This window comes from Neopsephotus bourkii, unplaced genomic scaffold (genome assembly GCF_033783945.1).
Source record: "Neopsephotus bourkii isolate Nb327-2 ecotype Australia unplaced genomic scaffold, CSIRO-AGI_Nbou_v1 NB_272, whole genome shotgun sequence".
Taxonomy (NCBI): Eukaryota; Metazoa; Chordata; class Aves; order Psittaciformes; family Psittacidae; genus Neopsephotus; species Neopsephotus bourkii.
This window is the reverse complement of record NW_026900781.1, coordinates 8,216,864-8,234,922: the sequence shown is the minus strand read 5'-3', so window position 1 is coordinate 8,234,922 and position 18,059 is coordinate 8,216,864. Positions and strand designations below refer to the sequence as shown.

Genomic DNA, 18,059 nt, shown 5'->3' with positions numbered 1-18,059 from the left:
AAGCCTGGACATTTGTACATAGAAAAATCATTCCATAGGCAGTCATATGAATAAAACCCAGTTCATGGGTGCTGAAGAATGAGGTGCATGTAGGCATGTTTGAGCAGAGTGACTGCTGCAGATTCAAATTCATGTTTGTGGACACTGGCCTGGACAGCTGTAAGCTGTCCCCACATGCAGACTGTGGCTCAGAAAGAACAGTTAAAGCATTCTGGGATCTAAGCTGAGAAGCTACAGTACAGCTCACTGTCTAGTTGTGAAGGGACTTTTCTTGATCTTAAATGTGCTGTTGTTACATTTCCCAGAAAGACGATGTCGCTAAGATATTCCTGCTAAAAACTGTATATTGCTTACCCTCCTCAGGCATGCTTCATGGAAGAACGCTTACCTCTATGAGCATGTACAAGGAGAGCAGTGTAATCCCAAGGTTATATACAATGAGGTGAGTCCTGAGGGAGAAAGGAGGCCTATCCTTCATGAACTTGGTGCCCAGCCATATGCACAGTAGGTATGCTCCAGTAAGGAAAAAAGTGGGAAGGTAAGAGTCCAAAAGAAACCATCCTCTAACCCTGGGATCTGAAAAGAAACACATGATGCACACAATTAGGAAGGATATGGTAAAGTATGGTTAAAATAAGGCAAATCACATTATGATAAAAAAAATCTCCTCAAAGTGTGAGAGGGAATCTTTCATGCTTTGGTTGCAAAACTTATTTGTGGCTTTTGCCTCCCCGAAACTGCATACTAATTCAGAGAATGTGTGCTGAAAACTGCACGGAATCCCCTAATAAATAAGGTCACTTAAATCTCCTTATTTGAACAGGAAAGAGAAAATAAAAAGAAAACATTCCTATATGCTTTTTAAAATGTAATTTAATGTTTTAACTTTATATTTAATGAAATCATATCTTAATCTGCTCAACAGATAGCTTGCGAATAGTAGTCAATAAAAGTATGCATGTAAAGTTGCTAGTTCATATATTATTTTCATTCTTCATTTGCACAATTAAATGAAGGTGTCCTGGGTTCAGCAGCAGCAGTCATTTTTCTCTTTCTTGGTAGCTGGTGCAGTGCTGTGCTTTGACTTTCAGCTGGGAACAGAGCTGATAACACTGATGTTTTGGTTTGGCCAAGGACTTTGTGGGCCTCATGCTCTGCCAGGGAGGAGGGGAAGCCAGGAGGAAGCAGAGACAGGACACCTGACCCAAACTGACCAAAGAGGTATTCCATACCACAGCACGTCATGCCCAGGATGTAACTGGGAGTTACCCGGAAGGGCTAGAGTGGACTGCAGGGTTGGAGGAGGTATCGGTTGGTGCTTGGTTGGGCTGGGGGGAGCAAATTATCGGTTGCCTGGTGGTGGGGTGTTGTATTCTCTTCCCTTGTTATTTCCTTTATCATTACTATTATTGGTGGTAGCAGCAGTGATTTGTGTTATACTTTAGTTACTAAACTGTTCTTATCTCAACCCGTGGGAGTTGCATTTCTTTTTGATTCTCCTCTCCGTTCCCCCAGGAGTAGGGGGAGGACAAGAAGGGGGGGAGTGGGTAACAAGCTGTCTGTCTGGGTTTAAACCACGACAGAAGGTATATAAGATTTGCTAAAAAAACACTTAGGGGAGTATTTTTCAAAAACATGAAATATGAAAGATAAATGGCAAATGTTTACTTTGGCTATCGGAGGTCTTTGGTAAGGCAAGGGCTTGCTTTCTCACAGTTTCTGTCCCATTTTCCTGGCCCTGAAATGAAATATTAAGGTCAAATCCTGCTTGCCTTATTCACACAAGTAATCCCATTGGCAGTAATCACATAGTTCAGTGTATATGAGCAAACCCTAATCCCACATGCCAATCTGGAGGCAGTGCTTTGTTGTCCTATGAACAAGTGGATATCATGAGCAAAAGGAATGTTTTCTTTTATGTTCTTTTTTTTGAGATGGATCAAAATTTAGAGTTAGTATTGCAGAATATCCATCTGCAGACGTTTGTCTATGAAAGGAACAAAGAGCATCATGGCCAGCTTTTCATAAAGGTTACTTTATATCTGTCACAAATTATGGAGTAAATGAAGTTATAAGTCAGTGAGAAGCTATTGTGCAGGTAACAGTAGCTATTTCTGCTCTTAGAAATTATTTTAAATTACTTGTTTTTTACAAAGACTAAGGTTACATTAAAAATTATGAAAGAAAAGCTATTCACAGTGCATGAAAAAAGAATTACTGTTTTTCTGCCTGTGTTGAATTTGGAAAGGACTGGGCAATGGATGATGCAAAAACCAAATGTGCCCCAGCAATTTAACAAACTGCAGCTGATTGCAATTTTGCTGTACTGCATTCTTTCTGACTATTCTTTCCTTGGAAATATATGCATTTATGTAAACTGAGATTTTTAAGTGAATTGGAGTAATCTGCTTATGAACCACACTATGAACATCAGCTGTCTTGCTCATTACAGTCTCCTTCCACTTCCCACCACGATTCCATTGCAGTAATGCTCATCTGTTGAATCTGGGCTCCACATGGGTTGTTAGATCCTTTGCAGGAAATACCTCTGGCCAGACCTAAATTGCCATGAAGTGCAATACTCTCCTATTCTTGACTTTCCCTTTTGGACTACCAAAAACCTCTAAGAGAGGTGCAGAATTTAAAGCAGCAATAACAACACAACCATCTATTACAAAGCAGGAATGGAGAGGAAAAAAGTTATTAGAAGGAGTTATTAAAGTTATTAGAAAGAGAGATCACAAGCATTTCTGTTGACTGACAGTTTGATCTCCATATTTGAATTACTGTAAAGGTGCACTGTCAATAGAAGGAAGGATTATTTTTACAATCTGGGACCCAGACAGCATCTGAACTTGAGACCAAGGCAGTGAATAAAGCCAAAGTGGGAAAGCACTGGACTACAACAGGGGAAGAAGCAGGTGCCCACAACTCACATTGCTCTGTGAATAAGTTCATTCACAGTCATTGGCCATGACGTGCCAGACCCTTGGGGTGAAATCTTGGCTCCTTTGAAATGAGTGGCACGCCTCCCAGGCTCTTTAAAGGAATTGGGCATTTATCGGTGAAGTTTAGAAACATTTGGAATCAAGTTTCTGTATAGCCAGTTGGTGTCTGAGCAGATTCAGATCTTTCTAGGTGCAGAAGTTAAATGGTTTTGAGCCAATGCCTTGCTACTGTTCATACTCATGTGAGGGGTACTTATAACTTTATCATCACTTTATTAAAATGTACGTATTACTGATGTTCTGTTTCTTTCAGATAAAACAAGCAACCAATTAGCTAGATTTAGTTCCCGCAATTCAATATTTCTTAATTTTCCATAACACCAAACAATACTCTGCAGATGAAGGCAACCCTGGAAAAATGCTCTCTTACAGAACATTATTTCACTCTCTCTCATTTTGCCTTGAGCCTAGGTAATCTCCTATCCAGAATAATGTGGACCAACACCAAAATATTAGACTGCTTCTTACTGAGAGATGCAGTTTCTGTTCCCTGATCCAAAGAACTAGGTCTGCTAGTTCAAAAGCAAACATTGAAGTACATTTATGTACAAAGTCCAGCTGAAACCAGTGAACAAAGGCATAAAATATGCCTACATATAAATGAAGTTCAGATCTTTGGTAGTACACCCCTTATTCTAGTACTGCCATACTGCACCTGGTGTTAGCCTGCTACCACCAATGAAAGCAGAGATTGCCTCCGAGAACTAGTGTATGGCTTTCTATTTCTTCTCCTGCTCTTAGCCACACCTGCTAATGACTAAACACAGTGTAGTTCCCAGGTACTGGTACTGTATAGCTGTATTTCAGGAGTTATTAAGTAAAATATAAACCATGTGATTGATTTTTAAGACCGGTAACTGGACTAAATAATAACTGGGTTATGAATGAGAATCAGCCCCAAAACAGATCTTCCACTTTCAGAAAAATCCAGGCTTTCCCTTTTTTTTAATCTACATTAGGATGCAAAATTGAAATCCTTTGACATTCTTAGAAAGGATGGACTCCCAAATCTAGTGATTTCTAAGTAAAAAAAAAAAAAAAAAAAAAATCAGTCTAACTTCTTTCACCTTCAGTATAATCCGTGAGTGGTTTTAATTTCTATTACAGGTAATATGTCAAAGAGTCAAAACAGAAATCTACTGGCTTTCTATAAATGCAGTGCATTCATAGATTTCCTACAATAATGGTGTGTTCCTGTAAATACTGTGATTCTGCCTTGTCCACATTTTTCTATCTGAATAATCTCTCAGTGAAGATTTTGATTGCTTCTATTCATTGGAATATTCTTGAGTGGTAATCTGGATAGGTATTATTTCCTGGAAGGGCTGTAGGTGGAGCAGCTTACCTCGAGGCCCAAACATATAGTCCACAAACTCATTTACTTCCCGGTCAAAAGCTTTCAGGCTCTCCTAAAAAATAAAAACAGGCTATGTGATAAAGATGTTATCTCTTAGCTCACATAGAGAATACAGTTAAAACAATCTAACAAAGAGCATATCATGCTCAAATATTTCCAAAGTATACAACATCACCATCTACTGAAAAAAAAATCCCACCAAATCTCTTTAAAAATTAATTTAGAGCAGATTGTGGTCTCGTTAACAGTAGGGGCCTTGTTACTGGAAATTGTCCAAGTCAGAACTCTTGAGGAAGGGAAACTGAGGTTTTACAAATGAGTAAGAACAAGTATCACAGCAAACTAATCTGTTATGGATGTTGTTTTACTTCAAAGCTGCCTGGTTGCAACCAGCCCAGTGACAGCACATCAGCTGAATATCTCAATGCTTTACTCTTAAAGAAGGAACCCTTTGGGGTGAGCCAACTGAGATTTCTCTAAATCAGGCACTGAGCTCTTAAAATAAAGTCTGTAATTGAACCCAGACCTCCAGTAATGAAGTTCAGGCAATGTAAGGAGGGAGGGAGGAAGAAGAGGGTTACATTACAGAGACATTGTGCTTTGAGGTCAACGAAGCTGCTAAGCTGGCAGGCTTAGCAAGTTTGTGTTTGTGACTGAGTTGGAAGCCAAGCCATGATCAACAGAGTCTTTCCCTTAGGTCGGATGTGGTGGCCTCTCCAAAACATTTCTTCCCAGACTCCAGTTCTGGGCAGTGGCTTCCTGCATGCTGGTGCCTGACCAACTCTTTGCCACAAGCCTGAGGTCAGCCAGGTTCTTCCTCTGCTCCTTCCAACAATGCCCTCCTGTGCTTGATGAATCAGTTTCAGCACTGAGCAAATACAGCCAAGCTGAGAAGACAGACACAGAGTGACACTGAGCATCTCCACAGCACAAGAGCTGCCAAGGGCTGTGTGTGCCTCTGAATGACAGGTATCTCCACACCAGCCTGGGCTGCAGTCACCATTAGCAGATCTGCTTCATGAGTAACCACATTTGCACCCTGGCAGTTCCAGCCCTGAATTCTGCAGTCCCCAGATGAGGCTGGGTTGTGGTCTGCACAGTGGGAAGCTACTGGTGCTCCCAAACCCATTGTGCTTCTCCTCCTACTTTTTGGTCCTTAGGATGTTCAAAGTGGACACGTTTTGTGCAGATACATGGCAGCAAGAAGTTTGTGCGGATTTGTGCGAATGTGACACTTTTTGTGCAAATACATGGCAGCATCTCAGGCTACAGAGATCTGTCTCTGCAAGATGGTGCAATGTTCATCTATCTTTAAAAGAAGACAAAACCCCAAACCTCAAAGTATATATATAGAGAACTATTTAACACAAAGCAAAGGACTTGCTCTGAAAAAGGAGAGAATAAAACATGATATTCATAATACAAAAATATTTTTCATACTTTGCAGCACTGAGGAAACTAAAATAGCTTTTAGGAAGGGGTCCTGACTACTGCCCCTGAAAAAAGGTATTTTCTCTATACAAGACAGTTTCCTCAGCAGCCTAAGGATGACTTTGTCGTGGGAGGTGGCTCCATTTCCAGATGTGGGACCTGTGCAAAAGATCTGCTTCCATTTTTACTTCCTGGACCTATGCAGTTTTTCTGCTATTATTTCATGATGATGGTACTGCCATTTGGGAAATGCCAGACAGCTGTTTGTCTATGATATGCTCACCTGCTGCATTAATTTGAAAGGGCTACCCCTGTGCTCCATGGTTTTGTGGAGACTTAACAGACTGCTTTAGAAAAGACACACTTATGGATTCAAGTGACTTGTAGGAATGAGCATACAAAGCTACTTGCTTTCATGCTTATATAAATAAATTTTACATATCAAGAACAAAGTAATAAATCATGTATATTCCTTTCATATTAAAATACTTCAGACAAATCTACTCTCAGCTGCATTGAAATAGCAATTAGGGTCTGAATTCTTCTAACAGATGGAGGAAATAGAATTGTAGAATAATTATTAAGGAGAAAAAGCAGAATAAATACTTAAAGAATTAATATAATCATAGAATCAAAGAATTATTTAGGTTGGAAAAGACCTTTTCGATCATCAAGTCCAACCGTAAACCTAGCACTGCCAATTTCACCACTAAACCATGTCCCTAAGCACCATGTCTACACATTTTTTAAATACCTCCAGGGACAGTGATCCCATCACTTCCCTGGGCAGCCTGTTCCAATGCCTGATTATCTACTCAGTGAAGAAGTTTTTTCCTAATACCCAGTCTAAACCTACCCTGGTGCAGCTTGAGGCCATTACCTCTTGTCTTATCACTTGCTACTTGGGAGAAGAGACCAGCCACCTCCTCTCTCAGTCCTCCTTTCAGGCAGTTGTAGAGAGTGATAAGGTCCCCCCTGAGCCTTCTCTTCTCCAAACTAAACCTCTCAGTTCCTCAGCCATTCCTCATCACATTTGTGCTCCAGGTCCTTCACCAGCTCTGTTGCCCTTCTCTGAACCCACACCAGTACCTCAATGTCTCTCTTGTAGTAAGGAGTCCAGAACTCAACACAGGATACAGGCCAGGGTGCCGTTGGCCTTCTTGGCTGCCTGAGCATGAGCTGCTCATGTTCAGCTCTGTCAGCCAGCACCCCAAGGTCCTTTTCCACCAAGCAGCTTTCCACCCACTCTTCCCCAAGCCTGTAGTGTTACATGGGGTTGTTGTGACCCAAGTGTAGGGTCCCTCACTGACCCTTGCTGAACCTCATACAGTTGGCCTCAGCCCATTGATTCAGCCTGTTGAGATCCCTCTGTAGAACCTGTAGAACCTTCCTACCCTCAAGAAGATCAACACTCTCACCCAGCTTGGTGTCACCAAGATTGCTTTTTGTGTAGGTTACTGTGATCACTGATCCAGCTTGTGACAGTTGACCTCTTAGACCTGGCTAGGATCAGCGGACAGAATGATGATCAGATGAGCTGGTCTAAAGTGAAATCTACCTACCTGTGAATGTGTTTAAATGACACAGTGGGGACTTGTAGCAGCCCCCAACTCCACTCTGGTCTATCTTAACTAGTACTACATAAATCCAGTGCCTGGTTTGCTTTCACTGATTTGAGAGTAGAAATTTTTCTAGGCAATGAAACAGAAGAAATAAATATACTCCTTAAGAATTTGCCTCCCTTTTAGTTTTTTCACAGCATATCTTTGTTTACAGGAACAAAAATAGAGATTTATCAGATATAGATTTACAGGGTTGTTAAAGAAAGTATGTTTGTTTATATACCTAATATTATTACTAATAGTTCAAAAAAGAATCCCAAGCTTACTGTAAAAAAGGTAGGTCATTTTAAGTGACTGGTCTTGTCATCTTCCTGTCAACACTGTCACCAGAGACCACACCAAATTTCTGGGTTTTAAAACATGTCCTTAATAGTGCCTCTGAGCAGATTAGATGCAAATGTCTTGCTCAGCATGAGCTGGTTTATTTCTGAAGAAAAGCAAATAAAACCAACTTGAACAAAATCACATGCTCAAACTCACTTCTCTCTGGCAAATCACTGTAATAGCCTTTATCAATGAAGGTATTTGAGTTACAAGGCTAAAGATTAATGTGCATTTCATGTTTTTCCTTCTGTTGTACAGGACATTGCTCTTTGGCAAGCCAGCATTTGGACAGATTTGTGGAAGTTCTATTTACCTACAGCTATGAAAAAGGCATCAGGTTATCTGAGCAAATCAAATGGAAAGAGGGGAGGGAGCGTAAAATAACAGAGATCTCTAATGTGTTTCAACATTTTTGCAACAGAAATTGAAGTGAATAAGTAGCACAGTACGCATACGTGAATTACTGTTTTCATGGTGATTGCACTTATAATACTATATGGAAGTTGGCAGGTATGGGAAAAAAACCCTTCTATACTTATTTGTCTTTGTTAGTGTTTGTCTTCACTGAGAGACCAATGTCCACTGGTTTCCTAATAGTTTTAGTAAAAGAAGTATAAGCTGGCAAAAATTTGTGAGGCTTTTTGTTTGATTATGCAGAATTAAAGTGGTTCTGAAATAAACTTTCTACAGATGAGTAAATTGCATTCAGTCTCACTGATGCTATCTGAAAACCTTCTGTATTGGTATTGGGTTTTTTGGTTTTTTTTTTGTTTTTCATGCAAAAGCCCTGAATGTCATTCGGTATCTCAAAAATCTGAGATAATTTGCTTGTTCTTACACAGCTTTACAGAAATTATAATACTTTGTATAAAAAGAGATCTTATTTCAGGATTCAAACAAAAAAAAAACCAAAACAGAAATGAGTGTTAGACTCTGCTTTCTGATATACTTCCTGGAAGCAAATGTGATATTTGAAACAACCATGGTAGAAAATACATATATTAACAGTATGGTGATTTTTATTATTTAGATGGCCACTTTTCCTCAATTCCCTGAAAATTTCTGCTCTGTAAACAGCCAGTGACTGGGCAGTATTGGAATTAGTCTGAATTTATCATCATGTTTAAAGGAACTGATTTTGATGCCTGAATCTCTGATGCTGATAGATGACCAAAACTAGGGGCTAGCTACATTATAAAGCTTTAATCAGCACAGCTATGTTGCCAGAGCCCCTAGTAGAAGCACAGCCCCTTCACTGTGGTAAACTGGGCTTGTTAAAGGGCTCTTTTACCAACGTAAGATACATCTGCGTGGGATGTTTTTGCTACTGCAGAAATCTTGCTGCCTGATTCCTTCCCCAAAAGCAGCGTTGCAAAGCCAGCATAATTCTGTAACTGGATCTGTGCTACAAAGGCATGTAATGTGATGTGACAGAAGTAACCAAAGCCAAGCAGTACTGCAGCAAGGGTTCGGGTCCAGAGAGGTGCCCATATGTGAACAAAGATTGGTAAAACTCCTGTTCTGTGGAAAATAGCCATGAATAGCTAGTAAAAAGAACTACTGATGACTCCATCTAAAGTTATTCTTTTAGAATTCCAAGAATAGAGAGAGCTATATCTTTGTTTTGGAAATGCAAGTTATGCAATGCATTTGAATTTAATGCAAAAAATCTCTGAAAAACATGATACAGTGGAGCAAAAGCAAGAGGGCTGTTCCAGCTTTAGCACAAAATAAAAAATGAATGGTCTTCCTAAGTTTCTTTATTATTTCTTTTCTTCTAAGGGCCTTCGCAATAAACTGTAAGCACTCCAGGAAAGAAAGATGTTGTTATTGTTGTCAGTAAATTATTTAAAAGACTTCAAGACCAGCTTTGAAGGTAACACAGAATAACACTGCTTATAGTTAAGAAACATATTCTTTCTAAAAGAATTCAGTAAGAGACATGTCCGATCTGAAAATTTATCTGATTTTCAATATTTTTCAGCCAGATTATATTTTACTGCTATTATTTTCTCATACTCTGCCATATATGCCCCATTCTACAGTTAAAGCTTATACACATATATACAAATAGATGCATACATATATACAAATGCCTGGATATTTTCCAGTTGCTATTACCAAATTCAGCACTTTTTATGACAAAAAGGGCAATATCTTTGCAGCTAAGGGTTATTTTTGCATGCATTTGGAAATACCAACTGCAAGTTAGCATCCTACATGAGGCTGGTAGCTTGCGGCCCTGCCTGTTATCTGACAAAGTAAGTTGGTGGGGGAGCTGATTCATCAAATAAGCTGGTTTTCTCTAGAGGGGATTGAGAACAGCTGTTTGAACAGTGATTACAGCCAAAGGTGCTGAACATCTTCTCCTGTGCTGATTTAGTCACTACCAAGAAAGCTGAGTTGCTGTTAATGAGGGTGAAAAAGGTAAGAGGATGGTAGCTATAAAGGAAAGGGAAAGGGAAAGGGAAAGGAAAGACTCACAGATTTTTGCTTTAATAGTTTCTCAGGTTGCACTACCTGCAAGAAAATGCTATGTTTTCAGTGGATTCCTCAATAAGAAGACTGGTTTTTAATTTCTGATGTGAAAAATTAATAGAAGGATGTAAAGTTTGCTAAAGAAAGGCACAACTAAATGTAGCCAGAGGTTTTATGTTCAGTAGTTACTGCATTTGATCTGTCTAGGTGGCTTGACTTTGAAAAATAGATTTGTTTTCCCCTGGAATATATAGTTTCTCCTATGAACTGTGTTCATGTAACTTTGAAATGAGAGCACTTGCGTCTAAAGGTTCTCTTACTTAATTGCTGTTTAGAGAAATTCACGATGTGCTTTAGCAATACCCACAGGAAAGTGGTAGGCTGCCAGCACTATCTGCATCAAGCCTAAAGCTTAGGCAGATTTACCTAAGGAGTAACCAGGAGTGTGATTCACCAAATTCACCAGGTGTGTGCTAGAAGATGCTGTTTACACAGGCAAACTGAATTTATTCAATTTCATCTTGATTTTAGTTCTGTATTCTCTCTACTCAAACATATCTTGCAAGGAAGAGTTAAATCTGCAAAGAGGTCTGGGGTGTAGTGTTGTGGTGCACGATGCTAAGGTGTCTTGATGAACTCCATGGTCCCAGGTGAGATATCCAAGCTCTCTATGCAAGGCACAAGACCTGGGTACCTGGCTGCCTGCCCTGTGCATGCAGGTGGGCTTGCAGAGGGTACAGAAGCTCCCTTTCTGGATGGTGGTATCTAATCTGTCTGCCTCCCCCTGCTTGTGACTTACAGCCAGTGGCTGTGTCTGGAGCTGGGTACTTACACAAGCTGTTCCCTTGGAAACAGACCCAAGGTGAGAAAGTGGTACACATGTAAAAGCAGCAGCCAGCATGCTAGGTGCTCCTGTGATACTGCTGTTCACACCTGCCCCTGTCTAATCTGTCAGTGGGTTTTCAGTTTGTATTCTCATACTTAAAATGGTCTCTGCCTTGCTGGAGGTGATTGCAACAGTTCAGCAGCAATCTTTCCTCTTGATAATATACCTCCATTCTTTGGCAAGTTACAAACAGGTCTCTTGGCAAATGTGTAGCTAAAGAAGCTTCCCTGTGGTCTCCATATACCGCTGGTGAATAATGTCACCTTTTTCCAGTTCCACTTGCGCTGAGAATTCTTTTTGCATGTTTCACCCCCAAACCAGACTGGAACATTGAAGCAATAGAAACTGTGAGCCTGGGAAACATCTGTCCTCATTGCCCAGGGTGGAGAAACAGCAGAGAGTCTCAAACCAACAGCTCCCATGAGCAGATCTAGGTGCTTGCACAGAGAAAAGACTGAAGGGATTTGGCACATTTTCTGCTCAAACAGCTGGTGGCAGAAAGCCAACCCCATCCTTCATTGTCTGTTCCTGTGTTATCTTCAGTATTTTAAATAAAGTGCTTTCCTTCTGGTGAAAGGGAAGTAGAGGACCTTGAGGCTGAAAGACTTCCACATCCACTTCTGGAGTGTGAATTTGGTTGACCAACATAAGAGTCAGGGGACACAGCTCTCTCAGCAAGCCCCTGCTTAGACATCTTATGGCTCTCAGAGCATTATTCGCAGAGAGCATTAAGAGAAATGGTGGCCTACTAAAGCCAACATACTTCAGGCTTTTCACTTCTGGAGAAATGGCACTAATATTTAGGTTCCTTATGCCTCGGGATTTTTAGTTTTGTTTAACAAGAGGTCTCTTTTCCACTTGTTTTTGCAGTCTTGCTCTGTGCTACACACATTTATCTGATGCACGGGAATAAGGACCGAGGTGGAGGAATATCTGCTTTAATGCTTCTGTCAGGACTCAATTCACGTTGAAGCACCATCAACACCAAAGCTGAGTAAGCAGTAACAGAACAATTTTAACAAACACACTGTAAGTCTGTAAGCTATTTCAGACTTCAGTCTTTGCTTTTAGACCATGCAATGTGCTAGGAGTCAGAGAAAACATTAGTTTCTCACATAAAATAAGGTAAGCCTTATTTTATGACCATGCTACTGTCAGATCATATATACTGAGATAAATTGCTTTTGCAAAATTAATAAGCTCTTTGGTTTGCTGTTCCTGTGGTTTTTTAAGTGCAAGGAAAAGGAAATAGGAAGGTTTCTGCACTACAATTGCAGGGGTTAGAATAAAAGTGATTTAAGAACCCATTAATATTTATTGGTTTCCCAAAATCTATTCATAATTCAAGTACTTGAAAGCATTTGGCCTATTACACATATTTTCATTCTTTTATCCTGTAAAAGGCTGAGTGTCACATTGTCTCAAGGATGAAAAATTCCCTTTCTGAAATCACAGTTTTCAGGATTCTAAAATTTCCAAGTTTTTTCGTTCTGTTCTTTACAGTCATATTGAGTAATCACCAAAATAACACATGGTGATCACACTGCTCACAATAGAACTCTTCTGGCCTTAAAAGAAGAGCAGAAAGGAACGGTTGCTGCTGTGGCCCAATTTGCAGTGTGTGTCAGTCATTTGCACTCCTGAGAACCGTATCTCTATAATCCATCATCTTGCTTGTTATCAGAATTTCAAAATGAAACTGTCACCAAAGCAGATCAGGGCAATCCTTTTAAAAGTAATCCTGCTCAGTTCTATGTGCTGCACAGGGGAACATCAGCTTAACTTGTAATTAAAGAAGATTTCTCTTGGGAGACCTCAGATGTGGCCTGTCAGTTCCCAAGAAAATGGCAGCAATTATTGACCTAATTTTTCCTTTGCTCTAAGAATCAGATTTAAAATGACAGTATGACCTGGGAGGGAGCATAATTCCTGTCAGTGACAATGTGACAAGACTGTATGACTGTGAGGGAATAAATAAAAAGGAAATAAATAAAAAATGAAAGAGTAGGTAAAAATTCTTCCTCCTTCTAATAGCCTGGGTGAATAAATAACTTTCCCTGGCAAAGCAACAATCTTTGGGAGCTGGCCTTGGCTTCAATAAGAGAAAGTTTCCTTTGGAGCAGGAAAGTCCTTAAGCTACAAGCAAAGAATCCTAATGAGGTTTTTTTAAGAGAGAGGCTAATTCTGTTACGGTGGCTTCCTTAATGGACTGTTCAGCTCTTGGCAACTTCGCAAGGAGTTGGGAAGACAAATCAGTATCAGAAGTAATTTTACACCAGCAATATGCAAGCCTGCACAGCTTAACACATCTGTTTCCAAAAACTAGACTGGGTAAAGGATGCCTAACCAATCTATGTAATTCATTAAATAAAGCAGTATATCACTTCTTGTTGTATAAGACCAAGACAGTCAGCTGCACTTTGAGGAGCATGAGAAAATAATTCTACCAGAGCAAAGGAGGGTAATTACCATTTTAAGGCTTTGGATTTACCAGATGATTTGGGTTGGGAACAGAATATTCCCCAAAGATATGCCTAGGTGTGCAGTGTCTGCCCAACATTTGCCATGTACACGACTACACAGTTTTTGCAACAAAAGCTTGCAGCCTAAATTTAGGATAAAGTTAATAAATAAGATGGGGATAGGGAGTAAATGAAATGGCAGAGGAGAATTACAGCAAAAAGTCTGTGAGGCATCTCAGTTTTCTCAGTATGCTGTATCATGATTATTTTGTTTTCCTTGCTATATGCAGACAGATTGTGTTACTGCAGAGAAGCTGATTTCCTAAGTTGGTATAATGCATGCAGGGCTTTATTTTGTACTTGGTGTACATGTTTGGCCATTTTTCTGGAGAAAGCAACCAACACAGAAAACATACACTTTCTAGTAATGTGAAAATCTCTTCATCTTCTACTGTAACAAACCGCAGGATCCAAGATAAATAGAGGATCCTAAGCCTCTGCACAGGATCTCCTGGCTTGTTAGACAATGAACCTTAAAAAAACCCTAAATGCCAAAAGCAAGAGCTGTGGCTTTCCCACAATCCTGGCAGCACAGGAAGACAAAGGGCACTCTATGCCCAAGAAGTAGGTTTCTTGGTTGCGGTCCCAGATGTCTGCAACGTAATGCTGTGTCCCCGTGGCGGGGATTAATGTGCAAGGGGCTGCTTGCCCCTCCTGTTACAGGCAGGGAGGATCAAAAGGGATTTCTAAAATGTGTTCCATGGCTTGGGCTCCTTCCCACTGACTGGTTTTGCCTGAGTTTCTTAAACAGCTTGTGCTAGTGATGAGGGGAAACAAGGCAGGAGTATCTGAAAACCTGCCTGGGTCACATTTCTAGCATCTCTGGGTAGACATAAAGGTAGGGCACTGTGGTTTTCTTTTTTAAATACGTTAAATTAAAATGTTAAAATAATAAGATATAAACATAAAAATAAAGCCTTAGGGTTTTTTCTTTATGTCTTATTAACAGACAATTGTCAGCAGCCCTTCAGAAATTTCTATGTCAGAAACTCAACTTGTAAAATATTAACTAAATAATTGTTTAATTAAGTCTTTCATGCAAAGCTAATTCCCTTTATAGGCACACTTTTGCTAAGGACAGCAGTGGCAGAAGATTAAATATAGGCCTATGAAGCACATAACAGAAACAAAAGACTCTGAGCTGCTGGAAAACTTGACAGCTATATACATATGTGTTATTTAATACCTGTTTTAAACCAAGTCAGGTTGTATAAGGTAAAATGGACTTCATGTGTGTGTGTGCACATATATATATAATTCTAAAGGTACTGTGCATAAAATAAATGCAGCACACCTGTGTACTGTATTTATAGTCAATGTATGATGAATTTCTGAAGTTCACTACTATTAAAACTATGTTCCTGAGGTATTTTAAAATTGCCATAAGTACTGAATGTGTCCAGAATAATGTTACAAGTATAAAAACTTCTGGGAGAAAATAGAGAAATATAGCATAGGATAACTTAGTTTTTCTGAAAAAAAAAAAAAAAAAAAAAGTTCCTGTAAATACTTTCATCCTCATGAACAAAACCATCTCCCACTGATGCAGTCACTAAACTGCACTGAACTCTCGATGACCATAAATAAAAACCAAATCAGAGCTAGAGAGCTGTTGTGTTTTAGACACCACAAGAGTTGCTGTGCTGGCTGGAGAATTAGGTTCCAGTGCATCAGCTTCTTAGCTGTGCTTTCCTGGGACGGGAATGCCACTGTGGACTTCTTGGCAGTGCTGGCTGTACAGCTGTTGCAGATTTCAGATAAAGTGACTCTGGATAACTGAAACTATCCAAACAGAACCTCTTAAAATATGTTATGTAAAGCTCATGTGAAGAGCCATGCAGGACCGTGACCGGCAGCAAAGGGATGGTGCTGTGTGATTGGGAGCAGTAATCTCATCTGCTGGCATAGCTGGAACAGGAGCAGGCAGATGCTCATATACTTGGTTGGCTTTCATAGTGACTTCTTTAGCATAGATCTCCCAAATCAAACTCCTTCCATCCTGCATCTTTACTGAGCTAAACCACAGAGTTCTTGTTTTCATAAATTTACATTTTCTAAAGATTACAGTCATGTTTCCAAGCTTTTCACCGCCTCAGTAAAACTACAATTATATTTAAAAGGAATATTGTAAGTTAAGATTATTGCTGACCTCTGTAGAGTTAGAAAACCAAGAAAGAAGAAAGTGGGATTAAAACCCACAAAACCAGAACTGTAATAATGCCTGTGTGTGTGTTTTGTTTCCAAACCCCTCTACTGAAGGTCTTATTTAATCATCATATAAAGTTATTGAGTGAGATTAATTCTGCCCACCTGTATTTCCTTTGTAAAAAACTGTCCTATAAACATTTAGTCAAACGGGGCTAGCTACCTTCCCAATGTATCAAAATCTACCCTGATATATACCCTGGTAACCTGCTGAAGTTACTGAATTGAGATACAAATCAGGACATATTCCCATTCCCTTGACATATGGGAACAGACCTGGAAGTAGCAGGAGATTGATGGGGGGGGGGAGTGGGGGGGGTATTCATTGCATAGTTATAACCCAACATGTAGGCGTAAATGCAGTGCTGGATGCTGAAGAGACCAGCAGAACTTCACATGGGTATGATGGTCCAGACTCACTGTGGACCCACTGCTGGGAGTGGAGCCCTTGTATTTTAGTTTCTCTTCAAAACTCGGTAACAAGGAAACTGGCAAAGTAGCTTAGTGCTGCATGTTATTGTTTGTGCGTGTGTATTTTCTTTCCATTGCTCTCTGTTCAAAGACTGGTAAAATTGGTCATGTTTTAGTTTGTTTTAGCCACATCCTTAAAAGTAACAGTGCTGAGTTTATAAATTTGTTCTCGTTCTTAAGGTTTGGGTGAAAGAAGTCCGGTTGTGATTATTTGCCCATTAGAGAAATGGGATTTTCTTGGTTTAAATCCATTTGCTACACCACTTCTTGGTGCTGCTGCCCAAACACATAGAACCTTTACTGAATCAGTTACGGGAATGTAGGTGGAAAAAGGGGGAGGAAAAGAATGGAAGAGGAGGAGGTGTTTGTAGCATGCTGCTGTGGATTAGAGAGTCCAGATCCCATCTTCTAAGGTTTCAGCCTTAATCTTCCACCACATGCAAAGCCTTTCAATTTCACTTCGAGGTCATTACCCATGTACTAAACAGTTTAACTGCTGTGTGACGGATGCAGGTGCAAAACTCAGTACAGAAAGCTTTTCAGTTGGGGAGGTAGTATATTTCACTCCGGGAAGGAAACCTGTGGTTTTAGGTCAAAATACTTGCTTATAAAATTTACTAGCTGTATGCTAAACGTAAAATCAAACACATTTCAAGCTCATGAGTTTTAATTGTTCTTTATCTTCTAATCTATCATTTGATGCTAGATATTGCTTACAGGTAACTGCTGGTTTAAAGAAGAAAAGTAAAACCAGAAAATTCTAAAGGATGTGTATGTCACAATACCTACATCTATGGAAAGAAAACATAACTAGAAGACATTCAGTGCTTCAATGGGTATGCTGGTCTTGCAAAACATTGTGTGTCTTTCTGATTATGTCCAGTATTAGAAGATCGGCTTTCTTAGTCAAGGTTTCTCACACAGCTTTCTTCATCATTCAGAGGCTTCTACATCTGACAGGATCAGTCTAAGCTGACCTGTAAAATCAAGTGTCATCGAAGCTTGGAATTTCCATGTGACATAACATCTACATAAGAACTGAGGTAACAGCCACACCTGTCTTGGCTGATTTAATCACTTATTGATCCTTAGAGCAAAGAGCCACTATAGAGATGGTGTTGAAAAAGATTGGTTCCCTCCATGGTTAAGTATCGACGATGTTCAGCTCTGCCCTGTAGTGGACAGATAGCACACAGAAGGAAAACAGTTGCTGGCAAGGTCAATGTGAACTGTCTGAGACCTGATATACATCACAGGCACTGATCAGGTACCTCTTTCCAGAAAATGAATATCCTCGTGAGCTCAGGTTTCCATCAAGTGAAGCAGATGCTCCAAGTCCCTTTAGTTTTGCCACCATTTTAAAGAAGGGAAAGCATCACTTCTTTAGCATTAAATCTGTGTTATTGGCAATCTCTATTTGAAGAGATGACAGTTTCTTATAAGTAAATGCAATACATACATTTGGTTTACAGGACAAGTTATAAGCAGCATTGATGGCACCTGCAGCTGATTTAAGTATCACTACAGATATCCTTAAAGACAGATAATGGGAAAGGTCTATCCTAAAAACAAACAAACAAACAAAAAGCCCTAACTAGCATACATAGGATAATTATTTTCCAGTAAAACATGTCAGACAGAAATAGCAAAGGTAATGGTGGTAAATCTAGCTATTAAATAGAGAATTAAGGTGTTACAGATAAAAAGGAGCAACAAGAGACTTTACCCTGGAAAACAGACTATAGCAGGAAATAC

The 18,059-nt window shown here is 39.7% G+C and overlaps 1 protein-coding gene across 1 annotated transcript in view; it reads right to left on the bottom strand.

Moving 5' to 3' along the window:
* ELOVL2 (ELOVL fatty acid elongase 2) overlaps positions 1 to 18,059 on the bottom strand; it is a 42,159-nt gene that overhangs the window by 15,392 nt on the left and 8,708 nt on the right. The window contains exons 2-3 of the mRNA XM_061346510.1: positions 4,354 to 4,417; positions 389 to 576 (exon numbers count right to left, since the gene is read on the bottom strand). Coding sequence (XP_061202494.1) covers positions 389 to 576; positions 4,354 to 4,417 — 252 coding nt within the window. The remainder of the gene's footprint in view (positions 1 to 388; positions 577 to 4,353; positions 4,418 to 18,059) is intronic.